The sequence below is a fragment of the Chlamydomonas reinhardtii genome, chromosome 7, assembly GCF_000002595.2.
Source record: "Chlamydomonas reinhardtii strain CC-503 cw92 mt+ chromosome 7, whole genome shotgun sequence".
Taxonomy (NCBI): domain Eukaryota; kingdom Viridiplantae; phylum Chlorophyta; class Chlorophyceae; order Chlamydomonadales; family Chlamydomonadaceae; genus Chlamydomonas; species Chlamydomonas reinhardtii.
Genome location: NC_057010.1, coordinates 1,096,094 through 1,116,617, shown reverse-complemented (window position 1 = coordinate 1,116,617; position 20,524 = coordinate 1,096,094). Strand labels below are relative to the sequence as shown.

The 20,524-nt window shown below is 60.5% G+C and overlaps 5 protein-coding genes across 7 annotated transcripts; 2 read left to right on the top strand and 3 right to left on the bottom strand.

Moving 5' to 3' along the window:
• The first annotated feature begins 42 nt into the window (after positions 1-42).
• CHLRE_07g320150v5 (uncharacterized protein) lies at positions 43-2,961 on the top strand. Its single transcript, XM_001700975.2, has 7 exons — positions 43-218; positions 277-345; positions 421-487; positions 723-843; positions 1,152-1,266; positions 1,613-1,816; positions 2,148-2,961. The coding sequence occupies exons 1-7, from the start codon at positions 114-116 to the stop codon at positions 2,517-2,519; spliced, it is 1,053 nt and encodes a 350-aa protein (XP_001701027.1). The 5' UTR covers positions 43-113; the 3' UTR covers positions 2,520-2,961.
• A 9-nt stretch (positions 2,962-2,970) lies between these two features.
• CHLRE_07g320100v5 (uncharacterized protein) lies at positions 2,971-4,432 on the bottom strand. Its single transcript, XM_043063964.1, has 3 exons — positions 4,295-4,432; positions 3,999-4,156; positions 2,971-3,805 (listed from the first exon to the last, which is right to left on the bottom strand). Exons 1-3 carry the CDS (start codon positions 4,376-4,378, stop codon positions 3,316-3,318), a joined length of 732 nt encoding a protein of 243 aa, XP_042922532.1. The 5' UTR covers positions 4,379-4,432; the 3' UTR covers positions 2,971-3,315.
• A 100-nt stretch (positions 4,433-4,532) lies between these two features.
• On the top strand, positions 4,533-7,096 carry CHLRE_07g320093v5 (uncharacterized protein). The gene is made up of 3 exons (XM_043063963.1): positions 4,533-4,735; positions 4,883-5,765; positions 6,171-7,096. Exons 1-2 carry the CDS (start codon positions 4,637-4,639, stop codon positions 5,021-5,023), a joined length of 240 nt encoding a protein of 79 aa, XP_042922531.1. The 5' UTR covers positions 4,533-4,636; the 3' UTR covers positions 5,024-5,765; positions 6,171-7,096.
• Positions 7,097-7,339: 243 nt separating this feature from the next.
• CHLRE_07g320050v5 (uncharacterized protein) lies at positions 7,340-15,472 on the bottom strand. The gene is made up of 14 exons (XM_043063962.1): positions 14,931-15,472; positions 14,783-14,842; positions 14,338-14,440; positions 13,979-14,196; positions 13,480-13,735; positions 13,172-13,289; positions 11,151-12,977; positions 10,799-10,985; positions 10,509-10,628; positions 10,276-10,287; positions 10,000-10,125; positions 9,750-9,847; positions 9,488-9,557; positions 7,340-9,276 (listed from the first exon to the last, which is right to left on the bottom strand). Exons 1-14 carry the CDS (start codon positions 15,216-15,218, stop codon positions 9,169-9,171), a joined length of 3,591 nt encoding a protein of 1,196 aa, XP_042922530.1. The 5' UTR covers positions 15,219-15,472; the 3' UTR covers positions 7,340-9,168.
• Positions 15,473-15,850: 378 nt separating this feature from the next.
• Positions 15,851-20,442, bottom strand: CHLRE_07g320000v5 (uncharacterized protein). 3 transcript variants are annotated; one of them, XM_043063959.1, is made up of 14 exons: positions 20,394-20,442; positions 20,100-20,214; positions 19,906-19,998; positions 19,429-19,518; positions 19,253-19,264; positions 18,928-19,033; positions 18,725-18,782; positions 18,408-18,607; positions 18,073-18,153; positions 17,866-17,895; positions 17,632-17,693; positions 17,310-17,504; positions 16,981-17,038; positions 15,851-16,606 (listed from the first exon to the last, which is right to left on the bottom strand). In XM_043063959.1, the coding sequence occupies exons 4-14, from the start codon at positions 19,458-19,460 to the stop codon at positions 16,532-16,534; spliced, it is 909 nt and encodes a 302-aa protein (XP_042922527.1). In that variant the 5' UTR covers positions 19,461-19,518; positions 19,906-19,998; positions 20,100-20,214; positions 20,394-20,442; the 3' UTR covers positions 15,851-16,531. The 3 variants fall into 3 exon arrangements, with proteins under 3 accessions (XP_042922527.1, XP_042922528.1, XP_042922529.1); XM_043063961.1 differs by having other exon boundaries at positions 19,439-19,518; XM_043063960.1 differs by lacking the exon at positions 19,253-19,264.
• Between the last annotated feature and the right edge of the window lie 82 nt (positions 20,443-20,524).

Here is a 20,524-nt window from a genome sequence, read left to right as displayed (position 1 = left end):
CCGGGCTCACGCAATTTCGGAGACCGGAATATTGCGATCACTTCTACTCAACTTTGCTAACTCAGTTTTGTTGAGCAGCGGTGCCCACAAGCCCGCGTGCAGCTTCGATCAACATGAACTCAAAATTTGCACCAAAATGGATTGCGCTGCTTTTGCTAGGACTCTTGCTTCTGCAAGTAGATAGAGTCTCTGCGAAGGATTACTATGAGCTTCTGCAGGTGCGATGCAAGCTTCGCTGGGCACCAATCTCTTGCGTTCACCAGCTCGGCACTGCAGGTGCCCAAAGGAGCCAGTGAGGCGCAGCTTAAGCGCGCGTATCGTAAGCTGGCGCTGCAGTACCACCCGGTGAGTCGCAACAGGGATGGCCGAAGGGGCCATGCACGAGCTCAGAGTCTGAACAGGCTTCTTTCACGCCTACAGGATAAGGTGACGGGTACGGAGGATGAGAAGAAAGTAGCTTCGCAGCGATTTGCGGACATCAACCATGGTGAGCCGCGCGGAAAGCCGATGAGGGTGGCAGGAGTCCAGAGGGTGGTGGCAGGGTTTTGCAGAGCCACGTGGGTTTGCGGTCCTCCCACAGAGGAGGCGCCCGCGACCTAGCACGGCAGTGTGACAGCCTCTCACGTGGCGTTGGCAAGTAGTACAGCTGCTGCGCGCTATGCATCAACCAAGGTCTCAAAGTGCAATCGGCTGACCTCCCTGTCTCCCACCATCGCCTGCAGCCTACGAGGTGCTGTCCGACCCTGAGAAGCGGAAGATCTACGACCAGTACGGCGAGGACGGACTGAAGCAGGCGCAGCAGCAGGGCGGTGGGCACGGCGGTGGCAACGACCTGTTCAACTTGTGAGTCGGGGGTTGCTGTTGTTGTAAGGGATTGCTGCATTACGATAGGTGCTGCTTGGGTTGCTGGGGTTAGCCGTCCGTTTCTGTGTTCTGGAGCAGTGCAAATGCGCAAGGGATGCAGGGGTTAAGGGTGCTCTCGCGGTTGCATGCATGCCAAGGTCTGTAGAGCTGTCGCCGCTGGCGCCGCAACGAGCGAGGCGATGGCAGTTGGTTCAACGGGTTGCTGCTGCGGAGCAGCTTTCACGTCTGTCAGCATGCAGAGTTCTTGACACAGTGCCGCGCTTCTTACCCCGCATCCGTATGCGCAGCTTTTTTGGTGGCTTTGGTGGGGGCCAGCAGGAGGAGGAGGTGCGCAAGGGCCACACCATCTACGTGGACCTCTACGTCACCCTGCGCGACCTGTACGTGGGCAAGGAGCTGCAGGTGTGAGCGTGTGGACAACGGATGTGCGGGAGCAGAGGTGGGGAGTGTGCCGGAGGAGAGGAGGGGCCGCGCGAGAGGAGAGGAGGGGGCATTGGGGGAGCAGGCGAGCGGGCGGATGCCCGTGAGGAGCGTTGGTTAGGATCGGTGACAAGGGATGGGAAACCATGGGAGCCAAAGCTAAGCTGCTCGGGCAAATTTCGGTCCCGGTGGAGCGCTGAAGGTGGCCGCTCGCAGGGTGCGGATGACCTACAATGGTCCGTAAGGTCTGCGGCTCTTTGGCCAGCACCCGCATTGCTACCAGCGCTCACCACGCCGCGACCCCTCTCGCAACCCCTACGCTGCCCAGGTGGTGCGCGACAAGGCTGTGATCAAGGAGACCAGCGGCACCCGCAAGTGCAACTGCAAGACCAAGATCATGACGCGGCAGCTGGGCCCCGGCATGTTCCAGCAGTTCCAGACGCAGGAGTGCGGCACCTGCCCCGCCATCAAGCTGGAGCGCGAGCAGGAGCCCATCACCGTGCACGTGGAGCCGGGCATGGTGAATGGACACGTGAGTGGCTCGTGTGGGCTGGGTGCGGTCGCGCGCCGGTCGTGCGGTTGTGCGTGCGTGCATGCGTGCGCAAACCCTAGGCGTCGGATTAATTCAGGCGGTGGACGGGGGCCACCGGAAGAGCGGTATGTTTGCATGGAACCGGCGACCTTGGTCAGGGCCTGCTCACGCCACATTCCAGCATTTGCCCGTGCATGTCCAGGCTAGCCGGTCCATGCTTACCAGCTTCTTCTCCCACCACCAATACAGTACTCCGTGGCATGGCCGCACCTTTACCTGACCCACATTCCCTCTGAACATCTCATCCTTGTTGCTTCCACGCACCCCGCAGCAAATCACGTTCTTCGAGGAGGGCGAGCCGCTGGTGGACGGCGAGCCCGGCGACCTGGTGTTCGTGGTGCGCCAGGCGCTGGACGCGCGCTTCGAGCGCCGCGGCCACGACCTCATGCACAACTACACCATCAGCCTGGTGGACGCGCTCACGGGCTTCTCGCACACCATCGACCACCTGGACGGCCACAAGGTGACGCTGTCGGCCACAGGCGTGACCAGGCCCGGCGACTACCACCAGATCAAGGGCGAGGGCATGCCCGTGCACAGCCAGGAGCCCAAGCGCGGCGACATGTGGGTGCAGTACACAGTCGCCTTCCCGCCCTCGCTCACGGAGGAGCAGAAGGCGGCGGTGCGCACGCTGTTCGGGTAAAGGGCTGGGTGGGGCTGGCGTTGGTGGTAGCGGTGGCGGTGGCACAGCAGCAGTGCAGGATTCGTTCGGGGTGCTGAGTCGGCGCCGGGAGTGGCTGTAAGTGTGGCTGTGTGAGATGTGGTGAGAAGGTGGACTGAGTGCTTTCGGCAGGGCGGACCGGTGCGATACGGTAGCTGACATATGAAAGGGGGCTCCATTTTGCCCGGTGCGGGGCAACCCTCGCGTTCCTTGATGGCAATGCGTAAGCTGTTTGTGTGGCGGCCGGCCTATGGACCGCCCGTGGTGGAAGCTCCGATAAGAGCAGGTGGGAGTGGAGCGGGAGCAGCGCGTGCGTAGCTTACATTTTGGGCTACATCCGATCACCCGGTTTGTGAGAGCGAGCGAACTGGCCTGTAAAGTAGCCGTGGCCGCACGTGGCCAGCAAGTGTAACCTAACAAACTGCACAGTCCATTGCCACAAGTCCGCGACACAGCAAATCAGGAATGACGGGATCTTGGCGGCTGTGAAGTACGGTACATCCACATATCCGTAAGTAAGCTTTCAAACGAAGGAGAATAATGCGCGGCATGCACCAACATGTGTTACACCACGGGTCCTCATGGGCGACTCGGGTCTTAGGCTTAGCCCATGCGCTCCTATGCGCATGCACGTCCTGGTTCGCTTCGTCTTCTTACATGTGTTTATGATGTACACAATCACCTACCCTGTCCATGAATGCTCTGTGGGACTACGCCAGCCTGCCCCTTACCTGTCCCATCGCACCTACTCCGTCCGTCCGTGCCCTGCTACTCAGGCTCAGACAGTGCTACTCCCGCCTACCTGGCCCCCTTCTTGCCCCGTCTGCTGTTCCCCTGACCCCTCCGCCTGCGCATCCTCGCCGCCCGCATGCTGCACCACCACCCCCAGCAGTCCGGACGCGAGCATCGCGGCAACTGCATCGTCCACCGGTGGGCTGGTGCCGCCGCCACCTCCTGACGCCGGCCCCGCCGGCACTGTTGACGCGGCCTGCTCCGCGGCTCCCACCTGCACCCGGCTCGATGCCGCCGCACCACCGCCACTGCTGCCGCTGCTAACGGCGGCTGCCCGCCCACTGCTGCTCGCACTGTCGCCGGCACCACCACTAGCACCACCGCTGGCACCTGCCTCCTCTCCGGAGCGTCGCGGCCCCGCTGCCGCCTGCTGGGCGCCACCCGCCCACACCACAGCCGACTGCATCAGCAGCGACTTGGTGCCGCTATCGGCAGTGGCGATTTGCTGCGCTACAGAGTTGAGCTGCTGTTCAAGCCTGTGCAGCGTTTGGTTAGGGACAGTGAGCCGGAGTCCGTGTAATGCTTCCATCGCAAGCAGTGCAACGCGTGTGTGTGCGTGGCACACCGCATGGTGCTGGCATCCGGCCGCATTTCTGCACCTGGCGCCCTCTTTGCTGAGAGCTTGCAGCCTGAAGCCAGATCGGGAGCTTCTCACATCCCAGCACTCACTCGTCGAGTTGCACCGCGAGGTGGAGCTCAGGGTCTGCAGCAGCAGCCGTAGCGGCCGGGGCGGGCCGGGCTGGCGCGCCTCCGCCGCCCAGCACTGCCTGCAACTCCATCAGCTTGGCCCGCTCCTCGCCAAGTGTGCCTCCGGCAGCGGCCTCCATCTATGCAATGGTGTCAGACACACGGAGTTGGATGGAGCAGGTGCAGGATGGGTGGGGCGGGTTTGGGGCTAAGCGTGTACCACGGGGAGCGGGCGAGCGGAGGACTAGCTAGGCGCTGTCCTACTTGGCAGGCCGCACCTGTTCTAGTGCCGCGTTGAGAAACCCTAGTAGGTTTCCATCGTCAAACAGGTTTGCTGCGCCAGCGTTGGGTTTGCCGGGCATTTGGTTGGGCTTGGTTTCTGCTTTTGCTGAGGGCTTAACACCGCTCTTCTGAGTACTAAATTGCTATATAAATGTGTCAATTATAAGCTGTTAACAAAGCCATCGTGTTGTGCGACTCCCACACAATTGTTACTTCCAATTGCAGTTCCGTGGTGGTTTGCAAACCCATGATCAGCCGTTAGGGTATCTTCAAAACACTTTACGCCTCGTGCTGTCCATAAAGACTTACTTCACCGGGTGGACGAGGGTCCAGCGGAAATGTCGCGGGCAATTCGCGGCAAGCCGCGCAAGGAGACGAAGGAGGAAGCCAAAGCTCGGAAGCTCCTCAACCGCGAAGCTCATACCAAAGCTCGCTGGGTAGGTCAAAGGGGCAGCTGAAAATGGCGCATCCGGGTGTTGGGTTTGCCGTGTCAATGGCACGCACTTTGGAGGGCGTTCCCCAAAACGCCTCACGCCGCATAGCCCTTGAACACCACGGTCTTTGTCTTCTAATGCTATGAACAGGCTTTCGTTGCGCTTCTCGTCGCCTTCGTCCTGGTGGTAGTAGTGACGGCGTTCATAGCAATGCGGCCCATTCCGCCAGGAGAGGTCCTGCGGTCACGTATCCGCAGGGGGCGGCGGCGTGCAGCCGCAGACGCTGCGTAATGCATGGCATCATGTGTCGAGAACTGGTGAGCTATATACTGCTCTCGGCGCTGGTAATATGCATGGGCTGGCAGCTTGGCTGGTCGTGTCTTGCAGCTGCATTTTGGGGCATGTCGCAGTGTACTGACAAGATATGTGGTTGACATGCTGACTAACGGACTGGACATCCGTGTATGTTGGGAGCATTCTAAGCAAAGGGCAACATTTTGGCTGTGGCAACCGGCACTGAAATGTGCTGTTGGCGAATAAGTATACCGAAGGTGGAGTGTGTGTAGAGTGGCCTGGTGGAGTTGTGTGTGGATTAAGTTCGTGGGGACGCTGTGGGTATGGGGGTCAATTCACGGTAGCCATTGGGTGGCAGCTGCAGTTGCAGGTAACGGTATGGCCTTTCCTGCTGCCTGTGGACTTGTCCATCGTGTGCTGGCCCACCTGGGAAGGAGAATTGCGCCCAGCACTGCAGGGAGGACTGGGCAGTGGACTTGTCCACCGTGTGTTGGCCCGCCTGGGAAGGAGAATTGCGCCCAGCACTGCAGGGAGGACTGGGCAGTGGGAGGTCATTTGCAGTTACTTACGTTTGCTAATGAACGTGGGATTTCCACAAGTGGGAATAGGAAGGACAAGCAAGCATGCAGTCGCCTTGCATGCCTGCTCAAGGACCAAACGTGGTACCGGATGGCGTATGTTCAATACTGTGGCATGTGCCTCGGGCCCCTGGCTCCACGCTGACATACTGGAATTCCAGGTGGCCTTGACACGACAGCAGCTGGTCACCTGGGCATGCGCGCAGATCTCACGCGTGCCGTGCTCTGATGCTCAGGACCAAACGCAGCAAGAGCAGCCTGCTAGGCTGCTAGCATGTTGGAGTGTTGGACACATCAGTCGCGTTGGCACACAACTGCAAGCACCACAGTTTGGGCGCGTTACTCTCCCGTAGTCCTCGTCTCCGTTTGTGGCGTACCTGGCATGCGTTCGTGGACTGACATTGCATTTTGGTGATTTAGCCGCTCGCCCATGCCGCCATCTGTCCCGCATCTCAGAGCCCCTAGGCGCCTCACGCTGCCTGCGCCAGATAAGTACACTGCTCGCCCCCCAACTTGTCCGCAAACGCCCCGATCACGCATATGGCCCCGCCTGGCTTGTATCGCAGGGTGCTGTGAGCTACCGGAACTGAAATTCACCAGTTTTAGGATTGCGTTTACAACCACCCTAGGGGTGACCCCACAGTGGATGGCCCCGTGACCCGTGTCCTGGACATCCCGCGTAAGCCGTGGGACCGGCGTTCGACCAGCCGCGCGCTCATGCACTGTTGCGTTGTCGCTGCGGGAATGTATGGGGATGGCTGTGGGTTTCCTGCCGGAGGAGGCTCTAAGTGCCTTCTCTCGTGAGGAGTTGTGGTTAGTGCGCCCGCCTGCGGGGCTTGCGCCACCTGTGTGGGATGTGGTGTGTCTCGCTGCTATGTCTGCCCTGGACTTTGGTCGGCAGCGTGTGGTTATGGCCGGGTTGGCGGCGCGAGCGAAGCTGCCGTCGGCCCGGGTGCTGAGCATTGGACTTGCCGTCGTAGCTGACTTCTGGGGTCGTCTCCAGACGTTTGTGACTTTGGGTATCAGGCCAAAGGGTTGGGACGCTGTGCCGTTTGCGCATCCTTTCATATCTCGGGCTGTTGGTGACGGCATGGTTTTGCGCTTGCCGTATGACGCTGCTTCCCCGCCTCCCTCGCCGTAAGAGGTTGTGCGTGGTTGGTGGCTTTGTGTGTGGGCAGGATGCACGTGTGGGCGACCGTTCTCGTACCTGGACGCTTGCGCCCTGGTTAGTGCGTGCGCTGTGCGTGTGTCCTGCGGCCTAGACGTTTCCCGGCACTCCTGTGCCTAGGCTTGTGACGTTGAGGCACAGCGGTGGGGCTCTGGCGGGTTGAGGCTTGGCTAGGACTCACTGTGCGCGAAGTCACACGGACTTTGCCCGCGGGAGGGTTTGCAGCAAAGTCGGGGTTGGTGGAGTCAAGTTGGGCCCTGATAGCATGTGATGGCTCGGCGTCTTCGGGTGCTGGGACTGTCCCCTCTGTAACATCCGCATTCATATTGAATGCCATCTGCTGGGGTCTGGGAATCAGCTGCACCCTACGGGACTTCACCAACCTGCCTTACCATTGTCCCATCGCACACGCATGAGCCGTGGGACGTGGCCCGGCCGCTGACCTAGCGCGCTGTCATAGAAGCTGTCGATTCCGCACTCCCTGCGCCCCGCTGAGCATTTCACAGTTATTTCTCTGTCACCCGACCAACGATCCAGACCCGCAGCCCGCCCGCCCCTCTCCCGGACTGACCACTGCTCTTACATTGGGCGCTAGGCTCGAGTTCTTTCGGCTTCTTGGAGTACGCAAGTACAAACGCATCCACATATGATACCTTCCGTACGCCCGCGCAAAACGATAAACTCCAATCTGTGTACTTGTACTGAATCCATCCATCTCGCTTCGGAAAGATTAAGACATGTCGCTCTCCCTCTCAAGGGTAAAAGTGGGATGAGCCCACGCCACGTTGGTGCAAAGTCTGAGGCCGAAGGTTTCCAAGCTACCTCATCTCCCGGACATAGCCGGGGTCGCTTCGTACAGGCACGGCCCGCCATGTGTCAGATGCTTCCCACTGTCAAGCACAAGCACAGTAGGCAGTTTGTCTCTCACGACCGTGCCCTTACGCAGTGCAAGTTGCAACCAAGACCAGAACGAGTATACGCACAGACACGGCTGTGGTCAAGTCGAGAATCATTCCTGGCCATTCCATGCATCGACTCCCACTTGTCCCAACTTCGCTACCTCCCACTGCTTACACCAAGCCTGTCAGAGAGACCACAGGGCATCAGGCCATCCAACCGTCAGCTGCTCCGGTCCCACCAGAAGGTGCCATACAAGCCGGTGCGCGGGCATCTCATGCCAATGAAACAATGTAAAGGGCGGAACGTCTGGAGTCTGCCTGCCGTAGCTGGACGAAGCAACTACTCAGGATTAGCTCAGGCCCGATGCCAACTGCCGCCACAGTCATCACCATACCGCCGCCGCCACCACCACTGCCTGCCCCGTAACCTTCACAGCCACCACCATGCATGGGCCTTGCTCGCTACTGTGTCCCATAATCCCTCGCATCTGGCAACACAAATTGCCCACAGCCTGTCGTAAACGTGCGCCGCTGAGTCGACGACCATCTGCAGCCAACGCCTCAGTACAGGTCTTCAGCGTTGCAGCATTCGCGACAGCTCCAGTACCCTCAGACCAAACCTGCCCCGAAACAGCTCGATGCATCAAATGCAGTGGAGCCTCACGCGGGCAACTGGTCCCCACCTAGACAAATTGTGCTTCGGTTACCCCCAGCACATAAGTCCTTCAACATTTCCCGGACTACGTCCATGTCAGCAAAATCTCATTTGGCCCCCTACGATGCGGGGACATGGAAAAAATGGAGTGGAGTCTTCCCCCGAAATCCCCACCCACCCGCACATACCCACCATAAAAGATAGACACCCGGCTGCCCGACACAGCCGCTCCCATTCGCGTTAGTCGATCAAACTAACCCCATGCCCTTGCGACCACCTTCGCAACATTCCTGATACAGGTGCACGGGCCTTATTGTCGTACTTAATTTGAGACAAAGGACCACCACTACGGCATACCACAATGGCGCACATGCATAACGCCAACAACGGCGATAACGACGTGCTCCGAACAGCCAGGCCGATGTGTCAGCCCGTGCTCTTTATGGAGTAACTTGGAGAATAGGTGTCATGGTCCCCATCCGAGCATGGTACATGCGCATTGCCGCGAAACTCCAAGGCAAATGATTCGCGCCCTGACGCGGCGACCCGGTTATGGCTCTTCAGCCAACTTCGAATGAATTTGGATGTACATGTCTACACAGATGCACTAGAGCTGCAGCAACGCAGCAACCCACATTCTTAGATGCATAGCATGCTTTAGAGCTCGACAAATTCTGATGTCGAGCTCTGTTGAAGTATTCCAAACAGCCACGACGACCGCCGCATTGTACATCCATTGGAAGGTGGAACCGAACGTCGACCCCTGCTCCAGCCAAGGCATTCGTACAGCGTGCACCATATAATATTCGTGCATTCATGGACGTCGTGTCGCATACCGTCTATTAGGCCGAAGGCCGTGGCTCCCAGGTGTGCTGCCCTCGGCCTCCAAACACGTGCACATCCAGTTGACGTCCCTGTTGCTCATTTACAGCTCCGCCTCCCTCCACCACCTGTCGAACCCGTGCCAGCATGCACAGTGCGCCCAAGCACAAACTAAGCAACAAAAGCGAGGTGCAAAGAAGAATTGCTGTGTTTAGCGCGGCTCGTCGAGGCCCAGCGCCACAACGTAACATCGCATTCCCATGGACCTGCCGAAGCCCACCACACACGTACACAGACTGTTTACCGCACACACCCTTCAGCAGGAGCTCCCGAGCGTACCTTGCGCTTAATCAGCACTAGCTCCTTAGCAACCTCGCAGGCGGCCGGACGGCGTTCGGGCACAGGGTCCCTGCACGCAAACAGGTCGTCCGAGTGGACAGTCAATCCGTAAGTCGACAAAGGTAGGCCTCAATGAACGCTACGGAACAGCACACATGCCTGAACCACTGTAAAGGTGCGACACCATGCGGCACGCGCGTAACACCACAGCAAGAGTCCATCGATCATCAGCATTGTCCAATCATGGTGTGTAAAATCTTACCAGCAGGCGGTGATGAGTGATCGAAGAGCGCGGGGGCAGCGCTCAAGGGAAAGCTCTTCCAAAGGCGGCCGCTGTCCGTCGGTCACACGGTACGCCACCTGTTAACGCGGGTGGCGGTCAACGCAAGAGAGGGTTAACGCGGATGGCGGTCAACACAAGAGAGACTTCACTCTACGCATTTGCACATCACGCAACGGCTGCTCAGGAGAAGCGGCATGTCCATGTGCATGCAATGTGCGGGCCTGCCCACCTGGACCATGCTACAGCCCTCCCAGGGCCGCTCGCCCACAAGCATCTCGTACAGCAGCACACCGAAGGAGAACATGTCGGCGTGGTGGGTCACGACGCAGTTGAGTGCGTTGAGGCACTCGGGAGCCTGCAGCGGGACAGGCAGCGAGGGACTCAGGGGGCAGGGCAAGATATGGGCGGGGGAAGACCGTCTAGTCATGGCGAGGATGCCGCTTCGCTTGGTGAGCAGACGCTGGACAGGGGGACAGCAGTAGCGGTGGCAGCCCTGCGCTCTCACCATGTAAGCCGCCTGGATGCCGCGGCAAGGTCACAGAAACCGCCGTGCGGAGGAGGGGCGTGCAGGCAGGCAGGTAGAAGGACACGTGTGCATTTGGTCAGGTGCGAGTGATATTGCTGAGAACGCTGCCCAAGCACAGAGAGCAAGGTCACCTTGCGGGCAGGAGCTGCGGTGCTGACTCAATGCCAGTCAAGCCCATGTGCAATGCAGCTTCATCATGTTGCCACACCTACCGTGCCCACGCCCACGCGTGCCGTAACCAGCACCGTCTCCTGCAGCCGCGCCAGCCCGAAGTCCGCCAGCTTCACCACAGGTGTGGCGCTGAAGGGCTGAGACACCAGCACATTCGCGGGCTGAGGGTGGGAGAGTGGAGAGAGTGAGCAGCTGTGTTAGCATCCCGTCACGGGACTGGGGACTGGTGCCAAGGATTTCGATGCCCGAGTGTCGTGTCCCAGCCCAGTCAGGTGGGCCTCGACAGCGCAAAAAGATGCGCCCGTCCCCATTCGCGCAGCGTGTGCGCTACCTTGAGGTCTCTGTGCAGGATGGTGGGGTGCATGTAGGAGAAGGCGTGGGCGATCTGCAGCGCGACGTGCAGCACCTTCCCCAACGGCATCCGGCCGCCACCAGGGTCGGCGCCAGGCACACCACCGTACAGCAGCTTGTCCAGGCTCGTGTCCATCAGCTCCAACACCAGGCAGGGCGTGGGCGGGCTGCGGCGGGCAAGCACACACCGTGCACGAGTCGGACACAGGTCGTCAAGGTGGAGGTAGGCAACGTCATGAGCCGCAGACTGACACAAGCAGTGCAACTGCAACACTCAACAGGAACATGCCAGGGTGCACAACAGGAGCCCAATCGCCGGGAGCATCACTTACGAGAGGTTGGCGGCGAGCAGCTTCACAATGTTGGGGTGCGCCAATTTGGCCAGCACCTCCAGCTCCTGGGCCATGGCCTGGAGCACATCGCTGGCGCGCGCGGGCGCCGCGGCGCCGTGGCCGGCGCCGTCCATTGGCGTGTGGCCGCCGCCGACAGCGGCGCCTCCCAGAAGCTCCGAGAGCCCGAGGCTTGAACCATCCATGCCCGGCGAAGCCAGGTGGTTCCGGTAGACTGCGTGGGTGCCGAAGCCCGCCGGGGTCGAGCTGTTGCCGTCTGGTGTGCTGCAGCCCCACAGGGAGTCGCCTTGCTGTGCGCCGAGGAAGGTGATGCCACCCCGCTTCATGGCATGCGGTGTCATACTGTCGCCATCGTGGCGCTGCTGCTGCTTGGCAAGGGCAGCAAGCGCAACCGGGCGCGCCAGGGCTGCGGAACTCCCAGTGCCGTTGGCTGACGGCAAGGACGCCTCATCCGCCAGCGCTGCCACAGCGGCTGGCGCACCCGCCGGCATGTCCGCCGTGGAGGCGTGGCGGATTGTAAGCCCCGGGAAGGCGGACGTGGCTTGCGAGATGCGGTCCTTACGACTGATGGGCTTCGCCGTGCTTGACTGCTGCATGGCTAGCGACTGCTGCGTGCCCAACATGAGCTCGGCAGGGCTCACTGCCGCGCCGGCCGGCGCCTGTCCTGCTCTGGCAGCCACAGAGTGAGGCGGCTGCGGCAGCTGCAGCGAAACGGAGTCGGCAGGCGGCGCAGCAGTGGCTGCTGTCCCGTCGTACTCCTCCGCCTCAAGAGACGCGCCCAGTCGAAGGGACACGTCCGCCGCGTCAACGCCGTGACCATCCGTGCTCGCCTTTGCAGCCCGATCCGCAGCTGGGCCAACAACGTTGGCGCCGTCCGCCAGCGGCGCACTCGCTGCGACGCCGGCGGCAGCAACGATGCCGGCTTCACATGACAAAGCAGCATCGTCGGCAGCAGCAATAGCGCCGCACGCATCTGCGGCTGTATGCGCGCCGCTGACCGGATGCGGCCCCGTTGACAGCAGGGCTGCTGTCGACGGAGCGTTGCAGGAGCTTGGGTAGTTGTAAAGCAGGCCTCTGTCCAGCAACTTCACAGCCACGCGCTGCCCCATGTAGATTCCCTCAACGACCCGGCCGCAGGCGCCCACGCCCCGCACCACCGGCAGCAGCGTCAGCACCGGCGGCTCGTCTGCGGATGCTCCCGTCACAGGTGCCGGCGCCTCGAGGGCTGCGCTGGTGCCCATGCCCATGGCCCCGCTCGCCGGCAAGTAGGAGGACAAGGTGCTGCGAACGCTGTCGTCAGTTGGCTGCTGGAGGCTCCCTTGTGACGTCAGCAGCGTCGACGTCGCCTCCGCCGTGGCGCTCAGCGCCCGAGCGCTGCCTGTGGCACCGTGTGGCCCCGCGCCGCTGCCGGCAGCGCCAATGCCAGCTGCGGTGTGGCTGCCCCGTGGCTGCTTTAGCAGCCTACCGCTGCCGTCGCCGGGTGCTGCGTGGGCACCCGCTAGCGGGGTGCCTGTAGCTGGGGGGGACCCACAGCTGTTACAGGACTGACGCTGGGCGAGGAGCAGTGCATCCGCCGCCGCGGGCCCAGCCACCCTGACGTCCAGCTCAATGCCGGGCTGGCGCGGCGTGTGCCTCGTGATCAAGTCAAGCGCGGGATAGGCAGCTGATGCGGTCGGCGACAGCTGCGCGGGGTCAGCGTGTGTTCCCGCATTGCTGTCGTCTGTGACGGCGTCGGCGCCGTTGCTCGGCTGCGGCTGCGGTAGCTGCTGACCGTCAGCCTTGTCGTTTCCACAAGCGTTCGCCGCCTCCCTACGTGAAGATAGGGGTTCTGTCAATAACAATTTACATTGAAGTCGGCAACAGCGGTTCAAGCAATGCATATGCAACTCGTGCTTCTGTGGCGGAACAGAGCTGCTGGCGGCACTGCGGGCTGTGGACCCTCACTGCCCATCGCCCGCGCTGTGACCATCCGCGGCGGGTAGCATACGCACGCACGCACGCACCCGTCGGCGCTGCCGTCGTCAGCGGCTCGTTTAGACACCATGGGTTGCCCCGCTGCTGTCCGCCGTCGCCACGACACCACGGCGACGATGACTGCGACGATGACCAGGGGTCCCACAGCTGCACAGACCAGGACGGGGAATGTTTTGAGGAGTGACGTGCCGTACCTTGTGTAGCTGTTGGGGAGGGCACGTAGTTCCCCGCCCATCGAAGTGGCCTCAGGGGTTACTGCACTACAAGCGGCGTCTATGCGGAAATGCAGCTGGGGTGGATACCGTGTACGCGAGTGCATGATCCCGACGCCGCCTACCTCCCAGCACGCAGCCCAGCACGATGGCGAGTGTGTGGTTGCTGCCGCCGTCGCCGGTGCCGCCCTCAGAGGCCATCCTAATGATGGTCCCATCAGTCACGTTCGCGGGTGGCTCCAGCACCGTCGCGAGCACCGAACTGTTGCGGACGGTCATGAGCATGCACGCTGCGGGGCCCAGCTTGGCAATGCACTCGGGGGGAACCAGCGCCCGGCATACCGCCGTGGCGTTGTGCAGGATCCATACGTAGTTCGTTGGCTGCAAACGAGAAGGCACCACACGCACACACACACACACACACACAAATACGCACACAATCATTACACACATGCACGTGCGCGCATGCTGATGTCAACGTCGCAGACAGCAATGGCCAAGCTAAGCCAAGACAACGATACTCATGCCCTTCGACGGCGGCGAGGTACGGATGCCAGCAAGTTACACCGGTGCCGGTACGCGACTGCACAGCGCTACCGGTCTACCACCCGCTCACACACGCACCTGCGGATTGGAGGCTGCGTCCGGCCTCCGCCCCACCATCGTGACGTCGATGAAGTTGCTGACCTGAGGCCAGCAGCGCTTCATGTACGGAGCGTAGGTGTCGTTTAGGCAGCCTGGCTGCGGCAGGCCGGCCTCGACGATCTGCGGCCCCGGGTAGCCCTCAGCACGCGGCAGCGCTTGCACGTTCTGCAACTGCAGCGTCGGTCCGAAGCACCCCGCTGCGTGCAGAAAGGAGCGGCAGCGAGGGCGACACAGCTGTTATCTAGGCGGAAGAACACCAGCACACATCCGGCAACAAAGGAGATGCAGAGATAGGGCTGGCACGTGGGGCTGGCATGACACGATGCATCATTGCTCACATATCATGAGGGCTGCCCCGGGGCCGAGCAGCACTTGCGCGTTTGCGCCAGGCCCGCTGAGCGTGAGTATTTGGAAATTGGGTGCGCGAAGAGCCCCATCGGCCTGCATGCAGCCACAAGGACAGCCGCCAGTATCAGCTCAAGACTCGCGCCAAGTCATCGGAGCTCCGGCTCTAAACAGCCTCGCCGCACCAGCGATCATGCCCACCCAGTCCCATCCCGCCTCGGTAAACTCAGTAACTTCAGAACCCCCGAACTTGAACCAACCCCCCCATACACGTTCTGCGGCCGGGATGCCTCGCGTTGCACGGGATTTGACTGCTGGATTAAAGTTCACTGTGCAGCAATCGGCTACTGGGAACCAACTTCCCCTGAGCCATCGTGGTGTCGACACGGCATACCGTACGAGCAGGTACGGTGTATGCTGAAAACTTCCTTCGCACACCTGCGGTGTGTCCACCACGATGTCCTGGAACCTCATCGTCACGCCTTCACCCAGAGTCATCTGCGAGGAGGTGCGGCCGCGGGTGAGTAGGGTGGAACGTGGGGGCACGTTCCTACGCGATTGCAGTGGCCCGGTCGGAGTTACCCACCCTGTTTAAGCCTCCAAGATACAGGAAAGGCCAGTAACCTAGCGCTGCAACGTCCCCTCGGATGGTCAAATTGCGCGACAGTTTTATGGGCACGTCAAGGCCCTGAAAGTCGGTGTCGTTCAGCACCAAGGCAAAGCGCCGGACAATGATGGTTCCAACGGAGTTGTCAGCGCACGCGGCTGCGAATTTCGCCGCTGTTTCCACCGTGACGTCGGTACTTGACTGGCTTTCGGCAAACCCCAACAACAGGGCCACCCATAAAGCAGGTATTAAAAGAGCCTGCTTCATTGTGCAGGGTTAATCAACACTTCAGAGCGACGCCTTCAGACTGCGAGCGTCCATAGCCAATGCGTTATCATAAATGCGTTGAAATTAAGTCTTTAACAGGATACTTAGCAGAAGGCACTACGATTGCAGGTATGTATCATAGGTGCTCCAAATTGGAAACTCACGACGAAAACCGTGTGAGAACAGGCGCACCTCACGTCTTCGCCTCGCGTCTTCGCCTCGCGTCTTCACCTCTATTCTTCAGAAGTCGTACGACTAAGAGAGTTCCAGTGATGCGCCTGAGCGCGAGCAAGGTCGGGTTCATGCTGGGAAGTTCCCGTCGCAAGTGCCACCGCGCAGCCCCCGTTCTGCAGAGTCTTTGAGCCAGGAGGGGCCCCTTGCCTGAGCAGGTACACCCTCCCTCCCCAAGACAACATCGCCGCTTGGAGGCGTGTATTCGTGGGACACACCTGTTGCAAGACTGCTAAGCTGCCCACTGCCGGCTGAACCAATAGGGTGGTGCCGCTCCTGCGCGCCGCTGCCGCCGCCTGCTGCCTGGGGTGGAGCAGGGGTGCCTCAGGGTGCCTGCTGCTCATCCTCCGGGCTCCGGCTCCATTACCGGACCAAGAAATGTGTACTGTTGCAAACTGGAGTCCATCCTGCGGGTCTACAGTGAACGGTCTGTCGGAGGCAATACCGCCATCGAGAGAGTTGCATCTAGGGCGCCTGGCCACGGCAAGGGCCATCGAGGCAGCCACAGCTCCAATCCAGTCGCAGCTCCACAAACCCCTCAGGCTGGTAGGTCCACCGCTGTAACCAACAATACGGCATCCGCTCCTGGTCCCGTTTAATGCGACATCGCACGATGTTGATTCACGTGTGCATGCCTACCTACCTCCTTCGCGTTCTGCGCACAGGGAGGCCCTTCCATTGTCCCGCCACGCCGCCACGCAGGGGTCCGCACCTTGGCGCCACGATGAGTTCAATCCGTAGAGGAGCTCAAGCATTAGGTGTCTGCGCCTAGCCCTCCACGCAGGTTGACTAGGACCAAAAGCATGACCAAGCAGCGACACCACTTCTTACCATCGGCAAACTATAAAGCCCCGCCCACATCTACCCACAGTCCCACACACACGAGCGCATCCCCGTACAACCCCTGCGCAACAAGCGAAAAGCATAATGATGGGTTTCTGCAATTCTTGTCTGGCGCAGCCCCGGCCAACCATGCCCCTCCGTTGCCCCTCATTCCTCTTTCCTTGCTCAGACGCTCGCACACACAGACAGGGGTAATCCTTGGGGGGCTTCGCCTCGGATTCGCGTTGCTCCTGGGGAGCTCAGCCCAAAAAGCCGTGCTTGCGCGCTGCTGCGATGTAGCGTGTGATGTACTCATCCATGTCTGGGAACAGCGCCTGTGCATAGAACAAATACAAGAGGGACCAATCATACAGCATGCAGCACCACAACACACAGCAGAAAACCAAATCAAAGGCAGGAACGCAAATGTTGAGCAGATGAAGTCGGTGTACAGTGGCATGCACGGTACCGCGTACGCGGAACGGCACTTTCAGAGCATGGCGCCGGCAGGTACTGCATGTGCGCGTGCTTGCCGCCATAACCGACCCGGCGGCATGCTGCTGCTGAGACACATCCACCCCTTGCGGGCTTATCGCCGCACACGCAGCCGGCACGAAACCACTGCAATCATGCACCGCTTCAAGGGCTTGCTGGCCTTCAGGCGTGGAGCTGGGCACGCCTGTGAATCCCCCATCCCCATGCACCGCACCTTGTATCCGAGCAAGGCTGCGCGGTAGTAACGCATCCTCATTCGCAGCGTCAGCAGCCTGCAGGCAAGACGTCCATGGGGGTGGTTGTGATAGATTCGTGCAATAGGAATCGCCGTTGGGGGTGAGCAGTACGACAGGATGGATGGCATGGCCGGCACAACGGGTCATGCAGCTTGCCAACCAGGCGCGTGCAGCCAACCTGCTCCGTCTGTCACAGAGCGGCAGGCATGTGAGGTGAAACCTCTGGGGTCTCTAGGTGGCCAATGCCGTAGTCAACATGCGGCTGCTATATCATAATTACGGCACGGCACCGTGGTACGGCACTCACTTTGCGGCAAATTGCTGCGAGTTACGAACCATGCCATGTATGCGTCCTGGGCTCGTCTGCTCCAGGGCCCGCGCCGCCTCCACCGCGCCGTAGACATCCTCCTCAATGCCCAGCAACCTTGAGCCGCCGCGGCCGCCATCAGCACGAACCGTTGTGTTCCAGAACTCCAAGAAGTGCTGCCCGGGACGGATTGACCTGGAGTGGAGGCAGGCAAAGCGGCGGAAGCCAGCGCATACTGCTCCATGTGGGGCTGGCGTGCGTGCGGTGTTGGTTCCAGTCTTCCAGACATCCTGTATGCTCGCGGGGAGGTCCCCCATCTTACCGGTAAAAATACTCAAAATACGGCGTGCGCTGGTGCAGTATCAGCGAGTTGACCGCCATGAGCTACGTACACGCACGTCAAGGGTAGCGGAGCAGCGAGCTCGACACAGATGCCGAACGTATAAACAGAACCCGGCCCCAACTCCAGACCGTCGATAAGCGGACTGCACAGTGAACGCCGACCCCCCGCGCCAATCCCTTGCCTATGTCCTGGTCTCCGTGCCGTGTCACACACCTGACTCAACCGATAGGCGCACACCATGCCCTGTAAATCCATATAGCAACACACAATGCAATCAGGCGCACGCTGCTCAACCCGTAGCTTCACACATGCTTCCAGTGGCACTGTGTGAGTGCGCCACATCTAAACCCCGGCCATTGTCCGGGGCTTGCTGCGATGGGTGGTCAAGCGGCTCAGCATCGCCTACATGCACCCGCGCACCTCCAGATTCAACAGCCACTTGTGCGGTGCGTGCCGACCAATGGACACCTTGGGCACAATCGGTAGGTCCAGCTGGGGATGCTGCGCCAGTAGCAAGCCATGCGGCACGGCAGCAGCAACCCGCAGCAGCGATGTGGGACCTGGTGCTGCCAGGTTAGCACAGACCATGCCAGTGCGTTCAATCACGCGCACCGTGCCGCCGTCTACGATAGGCCCGCCTTACAACCCCCGGAGATGCCGAAGCGACACATGTTGTCCACGCACTTGACCACGCCCTGGTGCTTCCTGATCACGCATGCATGCATGCACCATCGGCTTCTATGATCAGCACCCACCTCCCCCAGGCGGTACGGTATGGATGACTCGGGCCTTGTCTCGGGCAGCGTCTGCGTCAGCCCAACGTCCAGGGCCGTGGCGTTGCCGGCCCGCCGGTCGCGCTCCGACATGTATGCCAGTGCGTTGCGCGGGCAGGCGTCCCGCAGCCCGTACAGCTGCTCCCACATGTGACTGCACGTGTACTTGCCGCGGAAGAAGGCTGCGCACGCAGTCGCAGGAAGCAGTGTAAGTGCGTGTGTGTGCGAATGAGAGGCATAGGACAGGTGGGTCGCCTGGCCATAGGCGCAAACACGCTTGTATGGCCCAGCCGTCTTACCAATGTCCTTCTTGGTCTCCCACGGAGAGTTGTACAGTGCACGCGGCAAGTACAGCAACTGTGGGAATGCGGAGGGCAGCAGCCTTGGGATGCTACAGTTTTACATGGGATGCAGTGCTGCTGTAGAATTGTCTCCGTGGGTGTCCCTTCACTGCTATCCTTTGGCGCGGCAACACAGCCGGCCTAAACCTTTATATATCTACCTGGGGAACCAGGATATCCAAGTCCTCGCCACCGGGCTGCCCCCGCGTCTTGACAAAGCTCAGGGGCGGCACTGTCAGGGGCCGGCGGGGGTCGCCCAAGCGCATACTGCGGCACAGCGCACAAGGGACGGGTTGTATTTGTACCTTACCGTGTACCTGTTGCCCCGCGTGTCTATTTGTCGGCTGTGAGGCGTTGCGACTCCAGTTGCAGCAGCCCCACTCGTACTGCGATGGCTATGCACGCGCGACAGCAACAAGCCCATACTCACACCCCACGTCCTAAGCAGACCCACACCTTACAGATCCCGCACAGCCCCATCCTTACATGTTATCATCGCTGCAACAGCACGTATGGAAACGACCGTATCCCAGGCATTGGCCGGCATCATGGGCAGAGCGGAGGGCGGCACACACGGTGTCACGCGCAAGACAACAAATTCACCAGCCAGAAAGGCAAGCACACGTTGGTCAGGATTGGTGAGCCAGCGCGCCATCACCCGCCCGGTGTCACCTGTTATAGTTGAAGAGCACATCTGGCAGTTTGAGCCCCGCTGCTATGGCATCCGCCAGATAGGTCTGGAAAAACACTTTCTGCGGGCATGACATTGCACGGGACACAGACAGCACGGGACCCCCCAAGCAACTCGTCAGCGCGTGGCATTGAAGATAAGGCGTGCAGCTTGTGAATGTCAACTTGAAGAGCGCAGGAAACCGCGCCATCATGTTTGAAGACATGGCAGCCTGGGACAGCGGTTACAAGTGGCTTCCCCCGGCTGTGCCAAGCGTATCGAATCCCAGGCCGTCCAAAGCCCAGCTCCCGGTGGTTGCCAAAATGGGTTAGGACTTAGGACCCGGCAACTGGCATGGGCATTAATGACAACAAGACCTAAACATCCCTCTGCTAAAGCCTAAGATTCATCCAACCATCCCCCTGGCCTTCTCCGCTAGCTTCTCCCACACGCCCCAGTCCTGACTCACGTAGGGGCTGGCGGGGTTGGGCGGCTCACGCTGCGGCGGCCCCTTCAAATCGCTTGGTGGCCAGTACAGCGTGTTGTTATAGATGAGCACCAGCTGCATCAAGAAGTAGCGTGCAATGGTGAGAAGATTGCAGAGAAATCAGGCCCCAACACACTTGACTGTGTATCATCAGCCCATAGGCAACACATGCGGACCTTGAGCGTAGCCGGGTTCATCTCCTGCATGTAATAGTTGTGCATGGCCAGCACGTTGGCCGTCTTGAGCGGTGCCCGCGCTCTCCAGGGCTTGAGGTCCTCCACGAGGTTGTGCCTGTTGTCAAGCGAGGGCCAGCGGCGGGTCTGGGGAACTTGCCTCCTCACGCGGTCCACGCTGCTGGCGCTCAGCTGGCCCTTTGCACTCAACTTCAACTTCTGTGTGTGTCACTTAGTTAAAATAGCTAGATTCTCCTTAACTGTCACTGCAACTCCTGGTATATGGTAGGGCCTCACCTCAGAAAAAGCCTCCATTCCTCTTTGCTGGCTTTGTAATCGTCTATTGATTCAGTTGTGTAAGGCAGTTGTGACGAGCACGGCGACAGCCAGCTGGCGAGCGCAAGGGCAAGCAGGACTTGCAAGCGAAA

Coding starts and splice junctions, on each gene's coding strand:
- CHLRE_07g320100v5 (XM_043063964.1), bottom strand. CDS start 4,378: ATGCCCGGCAAACCCAACGCTGGCGCAGCAAACCTGTTTGACGATGGA. Junction 4,157..4,294: donor TCAACGCGGCACTAGAACAG/GTGCGGCCTGCC, acceptor ACCATTGCATAG/ATGGAGGCCGCTGCCGGAGG. Junction 3,806..3,998: donor CTCGCGGTGCAACTCGACGA/GTGAGTGCTGGG, acceptor AACGCTGCACAG/GCTTGAACAGCAGCTCAACT.
- CHLRE_07g320050v5 (XM_043063962.1), bottom strand. CDS start 15,218: ATGAAGCAGGCTCTTTTAATACCTGCTTTATGGGTGGCCCTGTTGTTG. Junction 14,843..14,930: donor ATCTTGGAGGCTTAAACAGG/GTGGGTAACTCC, acceptor ACCTCCTCGCAG/ATGACTCTGGGTGAAGGCGT. Junction 13,736..13,978: donor ACGCAGCCTCCAATCCGCAG/GTGCGTGTGTGA, acceptor TCTCGTTTGCAG/CCAACGAACTACGTATGGAT.
- CHLRE_07g320150v5 (XM_001700975.2), top strand. CDS start 114: ATGAACTCAAAATTTGCACCAAAATGGATTGCGCTGCTTTTGCTAGGA. Junction 346..420: donor TGGCGCTGCAGTACCACCCG/GTGAGTCGCAAC, acceptor TCACGCCTACAG/GATAAGGTGACGGGTACGGA. Junction 844..1,151: donor GGCAACGACCTGTTCAACTT/GTGAGTCGGGGG, acceptor CCGTATGCGCAG/CTTTTTTGGTGGCTTTGGTG.
- CHLRE_07g320000v5 (XM_043063959.1), bottom strand. CDS start 19,460: ATGTGCTCTTCAACTATAACAGGTGACACCGG. Junction 18,608..18,724: donor GGAGACCAAGAAGGACATTG/GTAAGACGGCTG, acceptor CTGCGTGCGCAG/CCTTCTTCCGCGGCAAGTAC. Junction 17,896..18,072: donor AGTGGCTGTTGAATCTGGAG/GTGCGCGGGTGC, acceptor ATGGATTTACAG/GGCATGGTGTGCGCCTATCG.
- CHLRE_07g320093v5 (XM_043063963.1), top strand. CDS start 4,637: ATGTCGCGGGCAATTCGCGGCAAGCCGCGCAAGGAGACGAAGGAGGAA. Junction 4,736..4,882: donor CTCATACCAAAGCTCGCTGG/GTAGGTCAAAGG, acceptor TGCTATGAACAG/GCTTTCGTTGCGCTTCTCGT.